This window comes from Castor canadensis, chromosome 3 (genome assembly GCF_047511655.1).
Source record: "Castor canadensis chromosome 3, mCasCan1.hap1v2, whole genome shotgun sequence".
Taxonomy (NCBI): domain Eukaryota; kingdom Metazoa; phylum Chordata; class Mammalia; order Rodentia; family Castoridae; genus Castor; species Castor canadensis.
The window spans coordinates 132,676,389-132,695,522 of NC_133388.1; the positions used below are offsets into that span (position 1 = coordinate 132,676,389).

At 36.5% G+C, this 19,134-nt stretch overlaps 1 protein-coding gene across 2 annotated transcripts in view; it reads right to left on the bottom strand.

Annotated features, from left to right (window-relative positions):
- Rp1 (RP1 axonemal microtubule associated) overlaps positions 1 to 19,134 on the bottom strand; it is a 354,819-nt gene that overhangs the window by 142,426 nt on the left and 193,259 nt on the right. For both annotated transcript variants that reach the window (XM_074066939.1, XM_074066940.1), the window contains exons 17-18: positions 11,769 to 11,968; positions 7,772 to 7,858 (exon numbers count right to left, since the gene is read on the bottom strand). In XM_074066939.1, coding sequence (XP_073923040.1) covers positions 7,772 to 7,858; positions 11,769 to 11,968 — 287 coding nt within the window. The remainder of the gene's footprint in view (positions 1 to 7,771; positions 7,859 to 11,768; positions 11,969 to 19,134) is intronic.

Sequence of the window (19,134 nt, forward strand, 5' to 3'; positions counted from 1 at the left end):
AAAACCTCAGAAAAAAGATCTAAACAGAACTCCAAAACAAAATGTAAGGCCAATCCAGCAAAATAGAACGCACAGAAGACAGAATCTCAAAACTCGAAGATGAAATGGTAATTAAAGGAAAAACCGAAGAACTATTAGTTAAACAACTCAAGACCAGTGAAAAGAAAATGCAAGAACTCACCGACTCTATCAAAAGACCAAACCTGAGAATCATGGGCATCGAAGAAGGTGAAGAGGTGCAAGCAAAGGGAATGCATAATATATTCAACAAAATAATAACGGAAAATTTCCCAAATCTAGAGAAATCTATACCATACAGATGCAAGAGGCCTCCAGGACACCAAACAGACCAGATCAAAACAGAACTACCCCACAGCATATCATCATTAAAACAACAAGTTCAGAAACTAGGGAAAGAATATTGAAGCCTATAAGAGAGAAAAAACAAATAACATAAAAAGGTAAACCCATCAAAATCACAACAGACTTCTCAACAGTAACATGAAAAGCAAGAAGAGCATAGGGCAAAAAATTCCGGGCACTGAATGAAAATAACTTCAACCCCAGGATACTCTACCCAGCAAAACTATCATTCAAAACAGATGGAACAATAAAAGTCTTCCATAATAAGCAGAAACTAAAACAATATGTGACCACAAAGACACCACTCCAAAAGATTCTTCAAGGGATTCTGCACAAAGAAAGTGAAACCCAACATAACCATGAAAGGACAGGCAGTACCAAACCACAGGAAAAGAAAAAGCAAGAAAGTAGAGAGTAACCTCAACTAAGGTACACACAACCAAACCTTCACACAACTAAGATAACTAAATGACAGGAATCACCACATACCTATCAGTACTAAAACTTAACGTTAATGGACTTAATTACCCCATCAAAAGGCTCCATTTGACAAACTGGATTAAAAAGGAACATCCAACAATTTGTTGCTTACAGGAGACCAATCTCACCGACAGAAATAAGCATAGGCTTAGGATGAAAGGCTGGAAGAAGATTCACCAAGCCAATGGCCCCCCAAAACAGGCAGGAGTAGCAATACTTATCTCTGACAAAGTAGACTTTAAACCTACATTGATTGAATGAGATAAAGAGGAACATTCCATGTAAACTAGTACAATCACTCTGGAAAAAAATTTGGAGGCTACTTAAAACACTAAACATTGATCTACCATTTGATCCAGCAATACCATTCTTGGGGATATACCCAAAAGACTGTGACACAGGCTACTCCAGAGGCACCTGCACACCCATGTTTATTGCAGCACTATTCACAATAGCCAAGTTATGGAAACAGCCAAGATGCCCCACACTGACGAATGGATTAAGAAAATGTGGTATCTATACACAATGGAATTTTATGCAGCCATGAAGAAGAATGGTAAATGGATGGAATTGGAGAACATCATTCTGAGTGAGATTAGCCTAGCCCAAAAGACCAAAAATCGTATATTCTCCCTCATATGCAGACATTAGATCAAGGGCAAACACAACAAGGGCATTGGACTTTAAGCACAAGATAAAAGCGAGAACACACAAGGGAAGTAAGAGGATAGGTAAAACACCTAAAAAATTAGCTAGCATTTGTTGCCCTTAACACAGAGAAACTAAAGCAGATACCTTAAAAGCAACTGAGGCCAATAGGAAAAGGAGAGCAGGAACTAGAGAAAAGGTTAGATAAAAAAGAATTAACCTAGAAGGCAACACACATGTATAGGAAATTAATGTGAGTCAACTCCCTGTATAGCTATCCTTACCTCAACCAGGAACACTTGTTCCTTACTATTATTGCCTTTACTCTCTCTTCAACAAAATTAGAGATCAGGGCAAAATAGTTTATGCTGGGTATTGAGGGGGTGGGGGGGGAGAGGGAGGGGGTGGAGTGGGTGGTAAGGAAGAGGGTTGGGGCAGGGGGGAGAAATGACCCAAGCCTTGTATGCACATGTGAATAATAAAACAATAAAAAAAGAGGAACATTCCATACTAATAAAAGGGGAAATAGACAAAAGGAAATAACAATTATCAACATATATGCACACAATGTCAATGCACCCAATTTCATCAAATGTATCCTGAAACCTTAAAAGCATATATTAACTCCAACACAGTTGTTGTGGGAGTTTTAACACCCCATATCATCAATAGATAGGTCATTCAAACAAAAAATCAATAAAGAAGTCCAGATCTAAAATATACAATAGATCAAAGGGACCTTCTTGATGTCTACAGAACATTTCATCCAACTTCTACACAATATACATTCTTCTCAGCGGCCCACGGAACCTTCTCCAAAATAGATCATTTCCTAGGGCACAAAGCAAGCCTCAGCAAATATAAGGAAACAGAAATTATACCATGCATTCTATCTGATCACAATGCAATAAAACTAGAACTCAACAACAAAGGTAAAGACAAAAAACATGCAAACAGCTGGAAACTAAATAACTCATTACTTAATGAAAAATGGGTCATTGATGAAATAAAAGAGGAAATTAAAAAGTTCCTGGAAGTCAATGAAAATGAAAACACAACCTACCGGAACCTATGGGACACAGCTATGGCAGTCCTGAGAGGAAAATTTATAGCCATGAGTGCATATATTAAAAAGATTGAAAGATCCCAAATCAATGACCTAATGATACATCTCAAACTCCTAGAAAAACAAGAACAAGCAAATCCCAAAACAAATAGAAGGAAAGAAATAATAAAAATGAGAGCTGAAATCAATGAAATAGAAACTAAAAAAAAACATACAAAGAATTAATGAAACAAAAAGTTGGTTCTTTGAAAAAATAAACAAGATCGACAGACCCCTGGCAAACCTGACTAAAATGAGGAGAGAAAAGACCCAAATTAGTAGAATCAGGAATGCAAAAGGGGAGATAACAACAAACACCATGGAAGTCCAGGAAATCATCAGAGACTACTTTGAGAACCTATATTCAAATAAATTTGAAAATCTTAAAGAAATGGACAGATTTCTAAATACATATTATCATCCAAAACTGAACCAAGAGGATATTAATCACCTGAATAGATCTATAAAACAAAATGAAACTGAAGCAGCAATCAAGAGTCTTCCCAAAAAGAAAAGTCCAGGGCCTGATGGATTCTCTGCTGAGTTCTATCAGACTTTTAAAGAAGAACTGATACCAATCCTCCTTAAACTGTTCCACGAAATAGAAAGGGAAGGAAAACTGCCTCACACATTTTATGAAGCCAGTATTACACTTATCCCAAAACCAGGCAAAGACACCTCCAAAAAGGAGAACTGTAGGCCAATCTCCTTAATGAACATTGATGCAAAAATCCTCAACAAAATAATGGCAAACAAAATTCAACAACACATCAAAAAGATTATTTACCACAACCAAGTAGGCTTTATCCCAAGAATGAAGGGGTGGTTCAACATACCAAAATCAATAAACATAATAAACCACATTAACAGAAGCAAAGACAAAAACCACTTGATCATCTCAATAGATGCAGAAAAAGCCTTTGATAAGATCCAACAACATTTCATGATAAAAGCTCTAAGAAAACTAGGAATAGACTATGCCAAAGAACCCAATGAAGCCCACAAGAATAATCTGAAAGACAAAATCCTCCAAGTAATCAATGAGAATTTTATAGAGATGATACTGGATAAGGTCAACCAAAATGTATGGAGATACTCAAGAAATTCCAAGACAACTAAAATAGAGAATTTGAGAAAGCACAAGAAGAAACAAAAGAAACCATAGAAGTACTGTATAAACATCAAAGTGAAACAAAGAACAAGATTAAAAAGGAGATAAATAAACAGGATGAAAATAGACAACATTAAAGAGGAAGTAAACTGAATTCAACAACACATCAAAAAGATTATTCACCGCGACCATGTATGGTTCATCCCAGGAATGCAGGGGTGGTTCAACATATGAAAATCAATAAACGTAATAAACCACATTAACAGAAGCAAAGACAAAAACCACTTGATCATCTCAATAGATGCAGAAAAAGCCTTTGATAAGATCCAACATCATTTCATGATAAAAGCTCTAAGAAAACTAGGAATAGAAGGAAAGTTCCTCAACATTATAAAAGCTATATATGACAAACCTACAGCCAGCATTATACTTAACGGAGAAAAACTGAAACCATGCCCTCTAAAATCAGAAACCAGACAAGGATGCCCACTATCTCCACTCCTATTCAACATAGTACTGGAATTCCTAGCCAGAGCAATTAGGCAAGAAGAAGGAATAAAAGGAATACAAATAGGTAAAGAACTGTCAAAATATCCCTATTTGCAGATGACATGATCCTATACTTTAAAGATCCAATAAACTCTACTCAAAAGCTCCTAGACACCATCCATAGCTATGGCAAGTTAGCAGGATATAAAATCAACATAGAAAAATCATTAGCATTTCTACACACTAATAATGAACAAACTGAAAAAGAATATATGAAAACAATTCCATTTACAATAGCCTCAAAAAAATCAAATACCTAGGTGTAAACCTAACCAAAGATGTGAAAGACCTCTACAAGGAAAACTATACACTTCTGAAGAAAGAGATTGAGGAAGACTATAGAAAGTGGAGAGATCTCCCATGCTCATGGATTGGTAGAATCAACATAGTAAAAATGTCGATACTCCCAAAAGTAATCTACATGTTTAATGCAATTCCCATCAAAATTCCAATGACATTCATTAAAGAGATTGAAAAATCTACCATTAAATTTATATGGAAACACAAGAGGCCACGAATAGCCAAGGCAATGCTCAGTCAAAAGAACAATGCAGGAGGTATCACAATACCTGACTTCAAACTATATTACAAAGCAATAACAATAAAAACAGCATGGTACTGGCACAAAAACAGACATGAAGACCAGTGGAACAGAATAGAGGACCCAAATATGAAGCCACACAACTATAACCAACTTGTCTTTGACAAAGGAGCTAAAAATATATGATGGAGAAATAGCAGCCTCTTCAACAAAAACTGCTGGGAAAACTGGTTAGCAGTCTGCAGAAAACTGAAACTAGATCCATGTATATCACCCTATACTAAGATTAACTCAAAATGGATCAAGGATCTTAATATCAGACCACAAACTCTAAAGTTGATATAGGAAAGAGTAGGAAATACTCTGGAGTTAGTAGGTATAGGCAAGAACTTTCTCAACGAAACCCCAGCAGCACAGCAACTAAGAGATAGCATAGATAAATGGGACCTCATAAAACTAAAAAGCTTCTGTTCATCAAAAGAAATGGTCTCTAAACTGAAGAGAACACCCACAGAGTGGGAGAAAATATTTGCCTGCTACACATCAAAAAAGGGACTGATAACCAGAATATATAGGGAACTTAAAAAACTAAATTCTCCCAAAACTAATGAACCAATAAAGAAACGGGCAAGTGAACTAAACAGAACTTTCTCAAAAGAAGACATTCAAATGGCCAAAAAACACATGAAAAAATGCTCACCATCTCTAGCAATAAAGGAAATGCAAATTAAAACCACACTAAGATTCCACCTCACCCCTGTTAGAATAGCCAGCATTAGCAACGCCACCACCAACAGGTGTTGGTGAGGATGCGGGGAAAAAGGAACCCTCTTACACTGTTGGTGGGAATGTAAACTAGTACAACCACCTTGGAAAAAAATTTGGAGGCTGCTTAAAAAGCTAAACATTGTTCTACCATTTGATCCAGCAATACCACTCTTGGGGATATACCCAAAAGACTGTGACACAGGTCACCCCAGATCCACCTGCACACCCATGTTTATTGCAGCGCTATTCACAATAGCCAAGTTATGGAAACAGCCAAGATACCCCAGCACTGACGAATGGATTAAGAAAATGTGGTATCTATACACGATGGAATTTTATGCAGCCATGAAGAAGAACGAAATGTTATCATTCGCTGGTAAATGGATGGAATTGGAGAACATCATTCTGAGTGAGGTTCGCCTGGCTCAAAAGACCAAAATTCGTATGTTCTCCCTCATATGTGGACATTAGATCAAGGGCAAACACGACAAGGTGATTGGACTTTGATCACAAGATAAAAGTGAGAGCACACAAGGGAGGGGTGAGGATAGGTAAGACACCTAAAAAACTAGATAGCATTTGTTGCCCTCAAGGCAGAGAAACTAAAGCAGATACCTTAAAATCAACTGAGGCTAACAGGAGAAGGGGACCAGGAACTAGAGAAAAGGTTAGATCAAGAAGAATTAACCTAGAAGGTAACACACACGCAGAGGAAATCAATGTGAGTCAACTCCCAGTATAGCTATCCTTATCTCAACTAGCAAAAACCCTTGTCCCTTCCTATTATTGCTTATACTCTCTCTACAACAAAATTAGAGATAAGGGCAAAATAGTTTCTGCTGGTTATCAAGGGGGTTGGGGGGAGTGGGAGGGGGCGGGGTAGGTGGTAAAGGAGGGGGTGGTGGGAGGAGGAGAAATGACCTAAACATTGTATGCACATATGAATTATAAATAAATAAATAAATAAATAAAAAAGAAGAAAATGAACTGCCAGAGTGGCCATTTAAAATCTTTCTGACAGTACCATGGATTGAACTCAGTGTCTCAAGCTTATTAGGGCAGGTACTCTACCACTTGAACCACTCCACCAGCTCTTGTTGCATTGTTTATTTTTGATATAGGGTCTCCTTTGATGACTGGTCTGGTCTAGACTGCAATCCTCCTGTTTGTGTTTTCCTGCGTAGCTGAGATGTCAAGCACACACCAGTGCACTCAGCTGTTGATTGAGATGGGATCTCATGAAGTTTTTGCCTGGGCTCCCCTTGAACCATGGTGCTCCCAATCTCTGCCTCCTGAGTAGCTAGGATTATGTGTGTGAGCCAGGGTGCTAATATGGATTTTTATTCTTTTACTTCACTGCATTCTTCAGATTTTCTTCATGAAGAAAAGTTACCTTTACAAATATCACTATAAAAATAATAGTTTTATTATTTTTGAATAATAATAATAATAATTACTAATAAGTATTAGTAATTAATACTTATTAATACTTATTTATAATTATTAGATTAGTGATAATTGGTTATTGATATGATAACTCCATACATGCATATAGTATACTTTGAACAAGTTCCTCTCCTCCGTTATATACTCATTTACTCTCCCACTTTTTCAGGTGTTTGGTGAGTTTCATTATGCTGTCTTCATAAATTTTATATATATGTAGAATGCTTCAATCCTCTTCACCCCTAAGTGTCCTTTCCTTTCCCTATCCCTCTTCCCACTGATCCCCACCCCCAGACACTCCCCATTGTACATTCACATCCTGTGATTGTTATCATCATTTTAGGTCTAGGTTCCACAAGTGAGCGAGAACATGCAATATTTGGCTTTTTGAGCTTAACTTATCTCACTCAACAAGATGATATTCAATTTTAAAAACATTGTTTTTATAATTATTTCATTTCTTTATTGGTTTTTGAGACAAAAATCTCATTATGTAGCCCAGCATGACCTCAAACTCTGATCCTTCACACTTCCAAGTGCTGGAATTGCCGTGTTTGCTACCATGCATGGTTTAAAAATGTTCTTTGTAAAAATGCTCTCACAAGAATGAGCCATCTTTTAGAATGTTATGTCCACAAAAATTGGGTTCACATTATTTACAACAATTAATTAAATGTTACCTCCTTGTAGCTTTATGTAGCCCATTTGCTTCTTTTTATCACAGAATAACTACAAAGCACAACATAAAAAACATGGTTACCCTCTGTAAACTCCACTCAGGTTGCCTGCTAGTCCCATCGTGTCCTATTCTTATCTTGTATATCTCTCCAATGCTTTTTATTTCAACCTGAATGAAATGCAAAAGGAAAAATTAACAGAATGTTTTAAATTAACCACATTGTTTTTTCTCTTCTTCAAACTAAATTCATGTTGTTGTTATTCCTATTAGTTGAAAAGCTCTCAGAGACTCTTTCAGAGCCTACAGTTGAAGACCTCCCAAGAACTTCCCCATCAGCCTCACACACACAAATAGAGGCAGAGATATGAAAGGAGTCAGATGAAAGAATAGGATGAGAAGCTTGCATATGCTCTGCTCTCTGACTATACACATTTCCCACTGAAGCCAACACTTTCTGAATTCCAATGACAGAAGCATGGGCTCTTATTTTAAGAAGGAAAAAATCAGTTGTCACCAAAGTAAAGCTAAATATATAGCAATTTTCACAAGTGTATGAAAAGTAACTATGCGTCTAGAACTTCTACTCTGAAAAATCCTTTTTTTGTCTCCTAGGTTAAGATAAGCAAACCTGCCCACAGAGTATGTGTACTTGGTTCTTTTTTGACATGGCCGAAGAATATTTGTTAATCAAGGCAGTACTGTGGAAGAATTACTTTGTGCTCAACTGAAATTCTTGCTTTGTAAGCTGATGGCATTTTACATCTCTGACCTTCATCTTCCTAATCTATTGAACGACATAAACACTGCTGCATAAAATCTTCAGTTCAACAAATAAATGTTTATTAAGACAATAATCTAGACATTTACAAGGCCACAGTTTATGCAAAGATGAAATGATGGTACAGTTCCTAACTTGGAGAATGTAGCCTAGAGGGGGAGATAGATTTAAAAGCAGACATTTTCAGTATAATAAAATAGACCCAGGATACTGAACTATGAGGATTAAAAATGTACTATAATACTTTTTCAGTTAATGGCTTAAATACTAGTCATTATCATTATATCTGTTGCTACTAACTATAGATATGAATAGACAGATATTTGTAGTTATGTTTTATACCCATGTCCCATGCTTTGAGATTCTTTTTAAGTGCCACCACTACTTTCCTCCATAGACTAGCACATAGAACAGCCCGGGCCTGTTACAGCACCAGGCTAAGAGGGACTATGCTGACATTTACTGAAAAGAAGGAAAAGAGAGATGTCAATCTCTCACAGACAACCTCCCCCCATTTCTTTATTCCCACAGCTAGTCTCAATGGCAATGTAAAGCTCTATCTGTAGAGCTCTTTCCACCAGAAGAAGTAGGAGATTATCCCACACTTTAGACCTGGTCTGCCCCTGAAAGGTAAACAACCACCTTTTAGATATTTTTTAGTTGTCCCAAGAATCTATCAGGACTTGAATGTAAACTTCCCCCTCTCTACACTCTAAATGAAAACAAAGGGGTATCTGAGCAGTCAGGTACCAAGCATATGTGACCTCATGCCCGTCTGCCTATCACTTGAGACTTGGAACTACCTGCAGTGAGATCAGCTCGAAGCAGCCAAGGTATAAATGCTTGACATACATGGTCTCTCCCTATTGCAGAGCACTCCTGTGAAGAATAAGGTTCTTTAAAGAGTCCACCTTAAAGGATGAAGAAACTCAAAGAGGTGAAGTAATTTGTCTAAGAATACACAGCTGGATACATAGTAATCTCTGAATAAAATGTGAACTCAAGTCTATTTGATCAGATATACCACACTGTCCTCAAAGACAGCTATGTGCTCATTTTAAGACTGAAAAGAAGATGAAGAGAATGAAAGACAAATTCAGAAGTTGCTAATGTAAAGGAAAAGGATGTCCACAGATAAGAAAGTAGGAATGAGCTAACAAGCCATAATTTATCATTCTTAGATTATTAAGAGGTCTCAGTCCCAATGCCTCCAACCTCCTAGTCAGGTACCTCTCAAACTCCAGTGTACACATAAAATTACCTAGGTATCTTGTTTAAGTACAGATTCTGACCCAGTTGATCTGGGTAGGGGCCCGAGATTCTGCAGGTCCAGCTAGCTCCCAGGTGATGCCTATGCTGCTGGCCTGGAGCCCACAGGCTGTAGACTCCTAGGGGCTTCCTTACCTAGCCCTAATCTCCACCACTGGGATAAGCTGAGTCTCTGCTCTCACTTCACAGTAAATGAGAAAGCCTCTCATTTAGGAAATGTACCCTGAAGCCACTGACCACAGGAGGGAGAGTCCTTGGCACTGCGATGTTATCTGTCACCTGTGGAGCACTTCCCACCTACCAGGTACAGTGCATAGCACACATATTCCCAATTCTTTAAACATCATGGCAAGCTTTTTCATTGAGGTTTATTACCCTCTTTGAATTGAGGAGGAAACTGAGAATTTACAAGGACAGGCAATCTATCCCAGGTAAGGAAAATAGTGGTTTCAATTTGAATTTAATATCCATGATTCCAAGGCCTCTATTCTTAACCAATTTATTATATTTTCTATATGTCAACAGGATTCTTTTTGAAGGTTTATATATTTTATCTTTCTATCATAAACACTGGGGTTTATAAAGAAAGGATATTATTGCCTCCATTCTACAAATAAAGCTAATGCTGGCCTGGAAAAATAAAGTGACATATTCAAGATTACACAGTTAACATATGGGAATCCAGTACTACAATTCAGCTCACCTGATTTGCAGTCTGGTGTTGTAACTAGGATTCTCAGCCTTGACTGAACTTTAGAACCACTTGGGGAGGTTTTAAAAACTCAATGCTCAGGCTATACCCCAGACAAAATAAACTAGAATCTCTGGAGGAGGAAACAGTCATCATTAGTTGTTAAACCTTCCCTAGTGATTCCAATGTGTAATCATGAAAATCTCTACCATCCATTATAAGATTCAACACTGGGCAAAATTTCCCAGAAAAATATCCACAGGATTTAACAGCAAATAAATACATATACCATAATGTATATTATGAGAAGTAACAGACTTCTGTGGAGTGGCCTAGGGATCTAATCATAATATATGCATTCTGAATTCTAAACAATCATCTTCAAGTAACCATTTGAAATACATATATATGAATAAGGTTTGACTACACTGAACAAAGTGCTCCTCCATGACTGCAGATACTTGCTTTTCTTCACTAAAATTTTACCTAATGATTGCAAAAGTAGAATGAGAGGCTCAGGTCTGAAGATGTAGAAACCATTTGGGTATCAGTGAGTGCAGGTACTATTGTCCTGAATAGCCTTGGCTTCTTGGTGACTAGGGTTGACCACAATCACTCTCTGTTCTCAAGCCAGCCTTAGGATGCACAAGGGATAAGTTCCAGGGAGACTGACTGCTATTTAACAGTGTACTAAAGAACCATATAGCTTTTCACCCTGCAGCAGGGAGTGGATTAATGAAGTGGAATGTAATTGTTCTAATCGAAATTTGGCCAAAACTCTTGAGGAACCAGACAGGCAATTAGCTGTATTCAAAACAAAGCAGCTCATTGTTCTCTGATGCTAAGAAATAACAGAGAGAAACACTGGAATGGGCATGGGCAAACCTGGGGAACATAGCCTGTGAAAATACCAGGAAAATGATTTCACACCGATACAACTCAGCTGAGCAACATCTAGAAGTTTATGCAAGTGCACAAAAGAGGGGATTCCCTTACCAGAAGAATCTATTGATGGCTTATAATCTAAGTTGAAGCTGATGGTCCATGAGGCCAGATTCAAAATAAATGGCCCAAGGTAAATTATCTTTAAAGAAAACAATTTTCTTCTATGACTTTCCTTGCTTGTATAAGATGTGTGAGCCAAAGTCTTTCCTTTCGTTATTACAGTAGGCACTAAGTTAACTAACTTACTGGGATTCTAATAAACTAGAGGTTTATTTTATACTAGACCTACTATACACACACACACACACACACACACACACAAAATCACACTCTTCTATACTATACAAATGCCTTTGTAATGTTCAAAAAACACCATTACTGCCAATTTTTTTTACCTGAAACTCATCCTCCTGTCTTGGAAGGAAGAGCTGTTCTGGGCTGTCCTTGCCAAGACTTATTGGTCCAGCAACCCCTTCTTCTCCATATACCCAGAGTGTGACATTGGCCTGAGTCCCTGTATTTCCTGTCAGCACTAACACCTTCCATTCATCTTCTGACAGAAGAGTCTCACTGCTCTGGGAATGTCTGATTTCTTCTGTGAGAGAAAAAAAGGCATTAGTGGCAGATCAGATGTAACATCAGGCTGACAGAATCCTCTGTCACAAGAGATTCCAAGGACATCAAAACTTTGGGGTGGGGGTTGGGAAGAGCACTGAACTGTGCAGTCTCCAGGGATCTGATGTGTGCTTGTCTCCTTACAGCAAGGCTCACCTGTGGAAAACTGAGCTAGAACAATAAACATCTGAAGTACATGGTGATCTTTCACTTGTCCTCAATGCTACAGGAGGGCATGCTAGAGTTTGCAGCTCTGTGCCCACAGATTTTTCATAAAATTGCCTGCCTGCCTGCCTTAGGAATTTTATATATAACTGCTACAATATAAAGTAACAAAAAGTGGAATTAAAACATTTTTAAATGAGCTTAAATAGCAAATTGAGAATAGAGAAAAGTTTTCTGAAATATTTCTGAAAAAATACCTGACTAGAGAAGGCAATTAAAAGAATTTGGAACTAAAGAGAAAAATTTCACATATACAAATAGGTCCTAAAATGTTCAGAGCAGCTGCCATGTTTCATAAGGCAGCCCCAGTGGCCAGCAGTGCCCAAATGGCCAGCCTATTTCTAAGGGATGCTAGGAAGTTCCAAACCAGAATGGGTCTCTTCTTTGCGCTTTACACTCTCTTGAGTCTGGTGCCTCATGTGTGGAGATACAAAGTAGACCAGTGCTGAGAGCAACTCTCAAGCCATTGTGCACTGGTAGTCTGGAATTGCCCCGACTGCACTTTCATTCTTAATGATATTTTCACACAGAAGTATCACATGCTCAAGATAAAGAAGTAAATTTCTTCAAGTCAAATGGCTATAAATTATTTAACCATAGCCAGAACTCTTCTCCTTCCTTTGGTTCTGTAGCCTGAGACTACAGGTAGCTGTGGGCAGCACATAGTGTCTTCTATGTGGCATCAACAGTGATGACAACAAACTAGCAAATAGCCAGGAATTTCCTGCTCAGGTAAAGCAAACTGTTTTAAAGTAAAAACTACGCAAGGAATTAAAAATGGAAACAAGTGCTATAGAAGTTTTTTTTTTCTTGTCTCAGGTAATGTCTGTGATTACAACAGCAAGCACTTTCTCTTCAATTATAGTAATTGTTACCATTTATTAAGCCCCAAATATAAGCTGGGTTCTGTGCTGAGTATGTTATATGCATTTCTCATTCAGTCCTCACTATGAAGTGAGTAAAATTATAAGGTCCACTTTAATATGCAGAAAAGAAGCAGAGAGATTAAATACAATGCCCAAGTCATACAAGAAAACCACAGAATGTAGAACTCCAAAGCCCCTGCACTCAAGCTTATTAGGTGTTCTGTGTGAATTTTGTAAACACAGTTCACCAGGACACGGTAACAGTGTCCTTAACATTAATAATCATGTCACTCTTACTCAATACTCACACTAGTCCTACAAGATACTGACCCCTATTAATCAGATGGACAAACCAGAACTCAGAGGTTAATGCTTTGCCCAGAGTTACACATGCAGACAAAGAACTAAGCTTCAAACCCAGACAGAGTAACTGAATCCTAGGACATTCTGGATGTAATACCAAAGGTATCTGACCTGGAAATGATCACAAAAATTGGTCCAACAAAATTTTATGGCATGACCTAATTTTCAAAACTCAAATATTCCATGTGAACATCTGACTGCTCTGCCCATCATTTCTAGTCAAACACACTTAGAATTTCTCAGGACCATCAACAACTCTATAGCACATCCATAAGTCAAGAGGGTAAAGAGAGGTCCTAGACCAGTAGGGTACTCTTAGGAAGCTAGTCATTTATTCAATATCTTATGGATATTTTAGTCATACAAAATTATTACTTTTAATGATTCAAGTATACTTTAATTCCTATTATTTTTTGGGTACTATGTTCGGTTTATTGCTACCTTATAATAATGGTACAGATTAAAATCTGAAAGATAGATAAATAATGAGAGTCTCACCCTGGAGATACACATTATCTAGTGGAGAAGATAGGCATATGTAAATATTTCTATTTCAAACATGAAAATACATTCATAAAAACAGAAGTACTGCAAACTCAGATGTAGTAGAGAGCAATGAGTGATAATTATGTGCAGAAAAGTCTTCATTGTGGGGGATGCCTCAGTGCTGGATGTATCTGAAGTTTGCAAAATGACAGGAAGGGCATTCTAGACAGAGGGAACAGCATACCCAGCATGTCCATGGCTTAAAGCAATGGGCATGCTGGAAGAACTACAGGTACTGCTGAACGTAACACAAGCTATTATTAGTAAAGAAGAGAGAAAAGAATGTCAGATCATGAAAGGCATGACAAGTTGGAAGAGAACTGGCACATCCTTGTGCAGGCAAGAGGGAATAATTTTAAAGTACAGTGATGTTATGACTTGAGTATTAGAAAGATTAGTTTGCAACAGGGTGAGCTGGAGCAGGGAGAGACTGAGGCAGGAAGACCAGTGAGCAGTGCATACCAAACAGTGAGCAAAACCACAAACAAACCCTAGAGTGGGATAAAGAGACCTTGGTTATTTGGTTTTCATTTGTGGGTGTCCACACACAAGTAAGTGCAAGTACATGAGTATGTGTGCTCTTGTGTGTTATTTGACTTGTTTGTTTGACATAACCTGCAAATGAGATGACAGTCTCTAAGTCTCCTTCTTCATGCACTAATATTTTCTTACATCATTTGAACAAATATAACACAGCAAGGATGCACTCACATTACAAAAATTGATGACTTAATATGGTATAATCTATAATATAGAATGATATATTAAACTTGTGCTGTTATCAAATAAATATGAATACAATCTAATACCATAATCTTTTGGAAATGAACTAAAGCCCATTAGTCTCAGACTATAAATTTCTCCATCTGAGAACCATAAAAGCATTTGCCTTTGTTGACCAGAAGTCTACAGTACTCTAAATTAGCGAAATATTTAAAAGTATTAGGCAATTAACTCTTTCCGGGTCTTCCTGAATAAAATCTATGGTACTCATAATGTATTTGCATGACTCAGAAAGTTCCCCTGTGGGGTGACAGAACATTTTAATTATGTTGTAATTAGGCTGACTCAGAACAAACAAAACAAAACAAAAATGCTAAGATGCCTTTGTGCTGCTGGTCTCTCATAGAAAATAAAAGTAATTCACAGAAATAAGTAACAAATCAGCCAACTATAGTAGTTTACAAGGTAGATCAAAGTTGACATCAGCTTAAGGTATAAATCACCATCAGAATGTGACCATAAAAAGATAAGCTGTACAAATCTTTGTTTGCTCTTCCAAGATAGTATTTGAGAAAGCTGATTTACACTAAAATGTAAAGGAACAATTGGAAACAAATATACTTTACCATTTGATAGTTCACTATCAGAAAAATGCCATGGTAAAATCATCTGGAACGGGAAATATAAGAAATTAAAGCATTTTCCATCTTACAATGGAAAAACACCTATTTCTACAAAATTGGCATGAATTGTTCTGAATCATCATGAATTTACTGATTCTCCATTTAAGGTATACCAGGCACTAATATCAAGCACAGGATGCACAAAGCTGGTAGGGATAGCTAACAAATGGAAAGCAAGACAAAATGATCAAAGGTATCTCACTGTGCTAGAATGTTGGATTGATATCATTAAAATAAAAACTAGCCAGTTTTTAGATTTTACACTGAAATGATATGCTAAAATATGGTATTCATAAAAGTCTAAAGACTATACATTCAGAGAAAGTATTAAACAGAAAAAAACATACTAAAAAGAAAGACTAAGAATCTACTTTTAGCATATATACATGTATATGTAAATAAACATATGTATGAAGGAAAAAAAGTTGTCTTGTACAAGCTGATATTAGTTTTTTTTGTGAACCAAAACAATTTACGAATAGGTTTTTCTGCTCAACACAGAAAGGATCTTTCAAATGATTAGGACTGTTTAGAGTAGGTTATTTCTGTACTCAATGTGTACTCAATTCTGTAGTCAAACTTCTCTGTTGTTTTTGTCATATAAAGATCCCTCCCAAAGTCTTATTAGGACAAATGAAAACTTACACTACCTTCAAATTGTAATTTACTGCAATAGCATGAACTTAACAAATAAACCCACATTGATTCTGAATGATGAGTGGATTTTATTTATATTACTAAGGACACTTAGATTGTAACAGGAAGAACAATGAGTATAATCTAGTAAACTTTTATCTCCATTCTAGAAGTTATTCTAAAAAATACATAAAATATAGATGAATGTTCACTGTAAGTTATAATAAAGGAGGTGGAAGCCATGTTGTGGCCTATCTATATGATTGTAGCAATCAAATTATTTTACAAAAGAATATTTAATATTAAAATGCTTGTAATGTTTACTACCTTCCATTAACTGATGTACAGATTTATAAAATTGTATGCCCAACATGACCTATACAGGAATGTATCTACATATGTATATATGTATGTATTTATTTATATACATACACACAAATATAAATAAATTTTAAAGTTTTTCTTGGGAATGGGAAGATAATATTATTTCATTATTTTTTCTTTGTGTTTTATGTGTTCTCTACTTTTTTCAGAATGAACTTAATTTACTTAACACTGATTTTAAGGAAGACTTCAACTGGATAACAGACTCCATATTATTTGGTCCATGTTTCTTTGTGCTTTAAAGTGTTAACATCTAGCTGGGTTTAAAGAAAGAATCTGCAAAGGCTGTGACTTTGGTCCAGACTAGGCCTTGCCTAGCAGCCCTAGGTGCTAGGTAGGTGTTGAGTAGCTACCACAGACAAAGCACAGTGTGTGACTGCTGCATTGCCCTGCTCAAGTGCAAGGCATAGACCACAGTGACTTGAAATGAAACTCCCATCACATTCACTTTCCTTGGCCTCAATTTTCTTATTTATAAAACTTGGAGTATGTTATAGTGAAGATCTCTTAGATGGATTCAGTTTTAGAGCATCAAATCATGTGTTCCCTTTCTATATTTGGTTTGAATGAATTTAGATACAATATTTCTAAACTTAAAATTATGCAAAAATAATTTATGTTCTCACTTAAATAATTTTTAAGAAATGAATTTCAAAAGTATTCATAAATGAAATTATATGATGCCTTGAATTTGCTTTAAAATAATCCAGTGGGGTGGTATGGGATAGTGTGAAATTCCATATTAAAAAAGATTAAGTACATGCTAATAACTGTTGAAGCTGAGTAATGGGTACATTTTGTGGGCTTGTTATTCCAGTCTCTACTTTTATGTAAGTTTGAAGTTTTCTATAGTAAAGTATTCTTTTAAAATTATAATCTCCCTTCCTTACATTCCCTATCCTAACAAAGTTATAATTCAACTTGGAACTAAAGAAAAATCATACAAATGCAATAGAATACACCTCGATCTACTGTTACAAAAATGCTATTTAATATATATGTAGTGTTACAAATTCTAAATCCTAATTCCCCTTTTGATATAGATGAGGAAATTTCCATCTTTTAATAAATAAGCATTTTTAACAAAAGACAGGTTTATTTTGTCTATAATTCCTAATTTCTAAAGCTATACACATCTTGCTGTATCCCAAAAGTGCACTGACATCATCTTCAGTAACTGATACTGGCTTTTAGATGTTTTAGAAGTTTTCTAAAACATTTTTAACTAACATATTTTCATATGAATGACTAATTTTACCCAAATCTATGTAGCATGACAGATAAACTGCAAAACCAAGGGGAAGGTATTTCTTGCGAAAAACAACTTATAACTACTGAATCTGTTTTATAGAGGTGGGAAAAAGACAACTAAAGGGAGCTATGACCTAATTACTCAGTAGTGAATGACAGCCTCCTAGGAATATTCATATGAAGGCAGGTTTTTCCACTTAAAGACATGGCTGCCTATAAAATCACCCCTACTGCAATCAAGCCAAAATTTTTTTAAAGTATGAGCATTTTATAGATGGCATCTGTGTTAGAGGAACTAAATCATCTGGATAATCACAATTTCATGTTCAAGCTCAAAGCCTACGGTAAATCATGGGTTTAAGGAGCTCATGGATAAATTAAGCTGACACTCCCTTTTCTCGATTTCCATTGCTACTATTTTGTCATTAACTACAACAAAGACCTTGTAACTCTTTACACAGAATTAGTGGCTCAATTTTTATTTTGTGTCTGAGAGGACCTAGATTTTTAATTCATCTCCACTATCAGCTTTTAGCTTTATATTTTTGTGTGGCTTAATGTTAATCTGACACACTCAGTTGTAAACTGCAAGAAGGCTAAGACCAAATCTGTTTTGTCCATTACTATATTTCTTTATACCTGACATGTAGTTAGGTACACAATGTGTATGTGATGATTGATTAGATGAAGGAATGATTTGCAAAGGTCTGTATTTATCATGAGACCTAATTTTTATCATTTTTGAACATTGCTTAATGCTATGGTTTCAGTGAGGATAATGTCTGCCAAAGGTCATATGCTCAGGGTAGTGCTATTGTTAAGTGATTGGAACCTTTGGGAAGTGGGACCTTGTAGGAGGTCCTTGGGTTTGCACTTGCTCTCTCTCTCTCTCTCTCTCTCTCTCTCTCCCCCTCTCTCCCTCTCTCACTCCCTCCCTCCGTCTCTCCCTCCCTCTCTTCTTCCCTCTCTCCCTGCCTCCCTCCCCTCCAGTTTGACATACAATCACTTGTTCTCCCCCAACATGCATCCTCACTTTTGCCATTTGCCCCATGAAGTGATGCTGCCAAGGAGCCTGCTTTGTGCCACTGTTTGGACTTTGAACTTCCAAAACTGTGAGCTAAACACACTTTTTCTATTTATGTATTAGTTACCTAAGACATTTTAGTAATGCAAAGCTGACTCATACACTTGGTCTGCTTCAATCAAGAATTTATACTTTTCATTCCTGAAAATTTTTAATAATGGTAACATTTTTAATGTTTTGCAAGCACAAACAAATTTTCATATGACATATAGAAAGTTTTCTCTTAAACATTCTGCCATTCATTTAAAAAATATCTATTCCTAACAGTTTCGGCTACCATGCTATTTTCAACCAAGTTCAATTTTACTTGAGGAGGCCATCTCTATCTAATTTAGGTGCCTTTGCTTCCTAACACAAAATTGAATTCTTCAGTGAGAAATTATAA